This window comes from Pseudorasbora parva, chromosome 10 (genome assembly GCF_024679245.1).
Source record: "Pseudorasbora parva isolate DD20220531a chromosome 10, ASM2467924v1, whole genome shotgun sequence".
Classification (NCBI taxonomy): Eukaryota; Metazoa; Chordata; class Actinopteri; order Cypriniformes; family Gobionidae; genus Pseudorasbora; species Pseudorasbora parva.
In genome coordinates, this window is record NC_090181.1 from 47064525 (window position 1) to 47072849 (window position 8325).

The 8325-nt window shown below is 40.2% G+C and overlaps 1 protein-coding gene across 1 annotated transcript in view; it reads right to left on the reverse strand.

Annotated features, from left to right (window-relative positions):
- Positions 1–7275, reverse strand: part of LOC137090792 (leucine-rich repeat-containing protein 74A) — a 37614-nt gene extending 30339 nt beyond the window's left edge. Inside the window, exon 1 of the mRNA XM_067454746.1 lies at positions 7159–7275. Within this exon, the coding sequence (XP_067310847.1) occupies positions 7159–7249 (91 nt within the window). The 5' untranslated portion in view covers positions 7250–7275. The remainder of the gene's footprint in view (positions 1–7158) is intronic.
- Positions 7276–8325: the final 1050 nt, after the last annotated feature.

Consider the following 8325-nt stretch of genomic DNA (forward strand, 5'->3'; position numbering starts at 1 on the left):
AAATACAGCACCGATAGAACTCTTTAGTTGATCCAAATACAGCGCCGATAGAACCCTTTAGGGGATCCAAATACAGCACCGATAGAACCCTTTAGGGGATCCAACTACAGCACCGATAGAACCCTTTAGGGGATCCAACTACAGCACCGATAGAACCCTTTAGGGGATCCAAATACAGCGCCGATAGAACTCTTTAGGGGATCCAAATACAGCACCGATAGAACTCTTTAGTTGATCCAAATACAGCGCCGATAGAACCCTTTAGGGGATCCAAATACAGCGCCGATAGAACTCTTTAGGGGATCCAACTACAGCGCCGATAGAACCCTTTAGGGGATCCAAATACAGCGCTGATAGAACCCTTTAGGGGATCCAACTACAGCGCCGATAGAACCCTTTAGGGGATCCAACTACAGTGCCGATAGAACCCTTTAGGGGATCCAAATACAGCGCTGATAGAACCATTTATGGGATCCAAATACAGCGCTGATAGAACCCTTTAGGGGATCCAAATACAGCGCCAATAGAATCCTTTAGGGGATCCAAATACAGCGCCGATAGAACCCTTTAGGGGATCCAAATACAGCGCCGATAGAATCCTTTAGGGCAGGGCTATTCAAATCTTACCCTGGAGGGCCAATGCAGTGCAGAGTTTAGCTCCAACCTTAATCAAGCACACCTGAACATGCTAATCAATGTCTCCAGGATCATTGGAAAATCACAGGTGGGTGTGTTTGATCAGGGTTGGAGCTAAACTCTGCAGTGCATTGGCCCTCCAGGGTAAGATTTGAATAGCCCTGCTTTAGGGGATCCAACTACAGCGCCGATAGAACCCTTTAGGGGATCCAAATACAGCACCGATAGAACTCTTTAGTTGATCCAAATACAGCGCTGATAGAACCCTTTAGTTGATCCAAATACAGCGCCGATAGAACCCTTTAGGGGATCCAAATACAGCACCGATAGAACTCTTTAGTTGATCCAAATACAGCGCTGATAGAACCCTTTAGTTGATCCAAATACAGCGCCGATAGAACCCTTTAGTTGATCCAAATACAGCGCCGATAGAACCCTTTAGGGGATCCAAAGCACCGATAGAACTCTTTAGTTGATCCAAATACAGCGCTGATAGAACTCTTTAGTTGATCCAAATACAGCACCGATAGAACCCTTTAGGGGATCCAACTACAGCACCGATAGATCTCTTTAGGGGATCCAAATACAGCGCCGATAGAACCCTTTAGGGGATCCAAATACAGCGCCGATAGAATCCTTTAGGGGATCCAAATACAGCGCCGATAGAACCCTTTAGGGGATCCAAATACAGCACCGATAGAACCCTTTAGGGGATCCAACTACAGCACCGATAGAACTCTTTAGGGGATCCAAATACAGCACCGATAGAACTCTTTAGTTGATCCAAATACAGCGCCGATAGAACCCTTTAGGGGATCCAAATACAGCGCCGATAGAACTCTTTAGGGGATCCAAATACAGCGCCGATAGAACCCTTTAGGGGATCCAAATACAGCGCCGATAGAACCCTTTAGGGGATCCAAATACAGCACCGATAGAACCCTTTAGGGGATCCAAATACAGCACCGATAGAACCCTTTAGGGGATCCAAATACAGCGCCGATAGAACCCTTTAGGGGATCCAAATACAGCGTCGATAGAACCCTTTAGGGGATCCAAATACAGCGCCGATAGAATCCTTTAGGGGATCCAAATACAGCACCGATAGAACCCTTTAGGGGATCCAAATACAGCACCGATAGAACCCTTTAGGGGATCCAAATACAGCACCGATAGAACACTTTAGGGGATCCAAATACAGCACCGATAGAACTCTTTAGTTGATCCAAATACAGCGCTGATAGAACACTTTAGGGGATCCAAATACAGCGCCGATAGAACCCTTTAGGGGATCCAAATACAGCGCCGATAGAATCCTTTAGGGGATCCAAATACAGCACCGATAGAACTCTTTAGTTGATCCAAATACAGCGCCGATAGAACCCTTTAGGGTCTCCAAATACAGCACCGATAGAACCCTTTAGGGGATCCAAATACAGCGCTGATAGAACCCTTTAGTTGATCCAAATACAGCGCCGATAGAACCCTTTAGGGGATCCAAATACAGCGCCGAAAGAACTCTTTAGGGGATCCAAATACAGCGCCGATAGAACCCTTTAGTTGATCCAAATACAGCGCCGATAGAACTCTTTAGGGGATCCAAATACAGCGCCGATAGAACCCTTTAGTTGATCCAAATACAGCGCCGATAGAACTCTTTAGGGGATCCAAATACAGCGCCGAAAGAACTCTTTAGTTGATCCAAATACAGCACCGATAGAACCCTTTAGGGGATCCAAATACAGCGCCGATAGAACCCTTTAGGGGATCCAAATACAGCGCCGATAGAACCCTTTAGGGCAGAGATGCCCAAACTAGGGCCCGCGGGCCAAAGTTGGCCCGTGGTAACCTTTGATTTGGCCCACCGAGGTCCGAGAGAGAGAGCCTACATTTTGAAATGATAAACACTCAAACATTATAATAAGCATGCATGTTTATTTTCCGTCAGTGAAACAACTCACTGCAGCCTGTAAAACAATTAAACAATTATCAGTAAATAATGGTAACCCAAAGAGTATAAGAAAATTAATTATTAGTTAAAAAAAGATTTGTAGATAGATTCCTAGCCTTTTCCCCCTTAAAGATGCGTCCTATGCCGGTCTGCGCTTTGAGATGAATGTGGGACATGAGCTGGATAGACACCTTTTCTAATATCTTTGTCTTCATGATGTTGCAAAGCAACACTTGTTGTAAAAGGGCTGAAGAGTGAATTTTATCTTCCACAGGGCCAAGACATTTAGACTATGTTTGATTATGCACCGCTAGAAAAAGCGAAAGTAAAACCGCTGGGTGCACGTGAACTGCGCTATTCAAATAAACTTGACGCGCCTCAAGTCTAATAACAACCACAAACATAAAATTTAATAAAATAAAATTTGTCAAAAGGTATTCGACCTACAGTCTTTACCATAGATGTGAATGGGTATAATATACTTAATTATACGCAAACGAAAGGAAGAAGCATTAATATTTTCCTGTGAAAATGAGTGCGACGCGAGTGAAGATTTGAGAAAAGAAACCAGATGTCCATCAAATCGGGTGACCAGATCGCAAAACAGAATTAAAAAGCTGGCAGATCTTAAATTGGGCTCAGCCCACCTCTCTCATCCAGGGCTGCAATGTTACATCTGCGAATTTATTTCCTTTTTAAACAAAGTTTTGTGCTTTAACTCTTGTGGTAATATTCACGTAAAACAGCATTCACATACCAAACACTGGGTTAATGACGAAGATAGAGCTTTAAGTAGAAAATAGTTTTTATGTAAAGAGATAAATTAAAATAAAAAGTGCACAACTCTTCTTAAGTGGAAGGAAGCTACCTTTTTTCCCCATCACGTGGAAACTTGTGCGGGTGAGTCCTTATTTGGGTTAATAAAATAATGAAATTATAGTTTTTAAGTAGAAAATAGTATTTATGTAAAGAGATATAATTTACTATACTCTGTATTTTATCTTTTTATAAAAATAAAAATAAACGACGATATCATCGTCCATTGCGATGTTTTACTGTAAACATTGTCAACTGCCAATTTAGGGGATATCGCCCAACCCTATTTGCAAACAGTCTGTTCCTTTTTTAAAAGAGTAAAATATCCGTCAACATTATGAATCTGGATCATTGTGTATTTTACATTGAACACTTGGGGATTGTTGCCCATTTAATTGGTCATTAAAATGCAACACTTTACAAATAAAACTGCATTAGTTAATCAGATTACATTTGTTTTATATTTATTGTAAACATTATGAAATGAATAAACCCATAGCAACTTTAATGTAGGCCTAATACAGTTTGATTTATGATTTTTTTTTTAATTACTTTCGGCCCACGTCTCTCAATCAAGTTTGATTTTTGGCCCTTCATAGGAAAAAGTTTGGGCACCCCTGCTTTAGGGGATCCAAATACAGCACCGATAGAACTCTTTAGTTGATCCAAATACAGCGCCGATAGAACCCTTTAGGGTCTCCAAATACAGCACCGATAGAACTCTTTAGTTGATCCAAATACAGCGCCGATAGAACCCTTTAGGGTCTCCAAATACAGCACCGATAGAACCCTTTAGGGGATCCAAATACAGCACCGATAGAACCCTTTAGTTGATCCAAATACAGCACCGATAGAACCCTTTAGGGGATCCAAATACAGCACCGATAGAACCCTTTAGGGGATCCAACTACAGCACCGATAAAACTCTTTAGGGGATCCAAATACAGCACCGATAGAACTCTTTAGTTGATCCAAATACAGCGCCGATAGAACCCTTTAGGGGATCCAAATACAGCGCCGATAGAACTCTTTAGGGGATCCAAATACAGCGCCGATAGAACCCTTTAGGGGATCCAAATACAGCGCCGATAGAACCCTTTAGGGGATCCAAATACAGCACCGATAGAACCCTTTAGGGGATCCAAATACAGCACCGATAGAACCCTTTAGGGGATCCAAATACAGCGCCGATAGAACCCTTTAGGGGATCCAAATACAGCGTCGATAGAACCCTTTAGGGGATCCAAATACAGCGCCGATAGAATCCTTTAGGGGATCCAAATACAGCACCGATAGAACCCTTTAGGGGATCCAAATACAGCACCGATAGAACCCTTTAGGGGATCCAAATACAGCACCGATAGAACACTTTAGGGGATCCAAATACAGCACCGATAGAACTCTTTAGTTGATCCAAATACAGCGCTGATAGAACACTTTAGGGGATCCAAATACAGCACCGATAGAACTCTTTAGTTGATCCAAATACAGCGTCGATAGAACCCTTTAGGGTCTCCAAATACAGCGCCGATAGAACCCTTTAGGGGATCCAAATACAGCGCCGATAGAACCCTTTAGGGGATCCAAATACAGCGCCGATAGAACCCTTTAGGGGATCCAAATACAGCGCCGATAGAATCCTTTAGGGGATCCAAATACAGCACCGATAGAACCCTTTAGGGGATCCAAATACAGCACCGATAGAACACTTTAGGGGATCCAAATACAGCGCCGATAGAACTCTTTAGGGGATCCAAATACAGCGCCGATAGAACCCTTTAGGGGATCCAAATACAGCACCGATAGAACTCTTTAGTTGATCCAAATACAGCGCCGATAGAACCCTTTAGGGTCTCCAAATACAGCACCGATAGAACCCTTTAGGGGATCCAAATACAGCGCTGATAGAACCCTTTAGTTGATCCAAATACAGCGCCGATAGAACCCTTTAGGGGATCCAAATACAGCGCTGATAGAACCCTTTAGGGGATCCAACTACAGCGCCGATAGAACCCTTTAGGGGATCCAAATACAGCGCCGATAGAACCCTTTAGGGGATCCAAATACAGCGCCGAAAGAACTCTTTAGGGGATCCAAATACAGCGCCGATAGAACCCTTTAGTTGATCCAAATACAGCGCCGATAGAACTCTTTAGGGGATCCAAATACAGCGCCGATAGAACCCTTTAGTTGATCCAAATACAGCGCCGATAGAACTCTTTAGGGGATCCAAATACAGCGCCGAAAGAACTCTTTAGTTGATCCAAATACAGCACCGATAGAACCCTTTAGGGGATCCAAATACAGCGCCGATAGAACCCTTTAGGGGATCCAAATACAGCGCCGATAGAACTCTTTAGGGGATCCAAATACAGCACCGATAGAACTCTTTAGTTGATCCAAATACAGCGCCGATAGAACCCTTTAGGGGATCCAAATACAGCGCCGATAGAATCCTTTAGGGGATCCAAATACAGCACCGATAGAACACTTTAGGGGATCCAAATACAGCGTCGATAGAACCCTTTAGGGGATCCAAATACAGCGTCGATAGAACCCTTTAGGGGATCCAAATACAGCGTCGATAGAACCCTTTAGGGGATCCAAATACAGCACCGATAGAACCCTTTAGGGGATCCAAATACAGCGTCGATAGAACCCTTTAGGGGATCCAAATACAGCACCGATAGAACTCTTTAGGGGATCCAAATACAGCACCGATAGAACTCTTTAGTTGATCCAAATACAGCACCGATAGAACTCTTTAGGGGATCCAAATACAGCACCGATAGAACTCTTTAGTTGATCCAAATACAGCACCGATAGAACCCTTTAGGGGATCCAAATACAGCACCGATAGAACTCTTTAGTTGATCCAAATACAGCACCGATAGAACCCTTTAGGGGATCCAAATACAGTGCCAATAGAACCTTTTTAAGGTTCACTGTAAAAAAAGAAAAGTTGACATGACTTAAAATTGTAAGGCAACTTGCTGCACAGCGTTTTTTGAGTTTACTCAACTTTTACACAAGTAGTTCACTCAACTCAATTAACTGAGTACGGTCACATGCCTCCCGATTTAAGATCTTTTGTTCAGCTGATTGAGTTTTTATAATTTTGTTTAATTTTGTGTTGTATTTTTTATGTCACCATCATGGTGATCAGTGTTTCCTTTAGTTTGGCAGTTTGACGATTTTTTTAATGTTAGTGTTCCTCTGGCTGCTGAATAAGAATCGAATCATTGTGTAGTGTTTAATTCACTGATTTTAATTTGAGTTTAATACGAGCAATATACGATTAACTTTGTTTTATTGTGATTATAGAAAAGCTCCACTACGGTTTAAATCAGAAAAGATAAATACGTTTTATATTATAACCGATTGTATATTAAGCACTTTGAGCTCCTGTGAGATTTACTCATCAATAATCAATAATCTCTTTATATATCTCAACAATGGTGACATGCTTTATGCTGCAATGCATGCTGGGAGCCCTGGGTGACTTTTGCACGATGCATCCAGAATGCATTGTTAACTTGTTGCAACTTGTTTGCTTGTTAACTTGCAATTACAAATCGAATTTACAATTAATACTACGTTGGTACAACAATTGTTGAACCAACTTATTTTCACTGGTTAAGCCAACTTTTTTGCATTTAATTGTCCATTTAACTAAGTTCTAAGGTTTTATTTTTAAGGTTCTAAGGTTTTATTTTTAAGGTTCTATGAGTCTTTTCTCCTCCGAGTGTTCTTACCCTGAGCGTCCTCCTCCAGGACCACCGCGTGTGGCTCTTCTTCAGGCTCGCTCAGGCTGAGGGAGTGCAGAGAGAGTCCATGATCCTCCATCTTCTACACACACTGTGATGGCGGAGCGAGGTCTAGTGTTGGAGCTGGAGTCCGTGTCCTAGCAACAGGTGTATATGTGACACCTACTTCTGCTGCAATCCGGCGGAGGGAGTGAAGAGACAGACATTAATAATGCATATCAGACACGGACAGGGAGACTCGCATTCCTGCAGATGAAGCCATGCTGACATTGAACTAAACAAATGTAAAATATGTTCTTAATTAGTTGTTATAGCACAAATTGAAAAGGTGGCCTACTGCCTTGGAAAATGCCTTTTTTACAGTAATGCCTTTGACATCAACAATCCAGGATATACATGAACTAATTAAATGTATAGTTTGAATCTCTGTCGCTTTGAATAAAATAATTTGCCAAATGCATAAAGGTATTTTTTGTATATAAAATGTAAAAATAAATCAAAATGCAAAAATATAAAAATGTAAATAAAATAAAAAAATAAAAAATAAAATGCATAGCCTTAATGCAAAAAAATACATAAACCCAAAAAATGCATAAATGTAAAAAAAATTAAAACATGCAGAAATGTAAAAACTGCATAAATGTTATAAAACCAACAAAAAATGCATAAATGTAAAAAGCTAATACAATGTATTTTTTTTAATGTTAATAAATGTAAAAATGCATAAATGTAAAAACTGCATAAACAACAAAATGCATTTTTTAAATGCATTTAAAAAAATGCATTACATGTAATGTTAAAAAACAAACAAAAAATGCTTAAATGTAAAAACTGCATAAATGATCAAAAACATACAAAAAATGCATAATGTAAAAAAGTTAATAAATGTAAAAAAATGCATAAATGGAAAAAAATGGAAAAAAGTTAATAAATATAAAAAATGCATGAATGTTCAAAATAAAAGTGCATAAATGTAAAAAAAAAAAAAACTCAAAAATACATAGATGTAAAAAAATGCATTAATGTTCAAAAACAAACAAAAAATGCATATATGTAAAAATAAAATAAAATTATGCATAAATGTAATTTAAAAAAAATAAAAAACATGCATAAATGTTCAAAAACAAACAAAAAATGCATAAATGGTCCTTCACC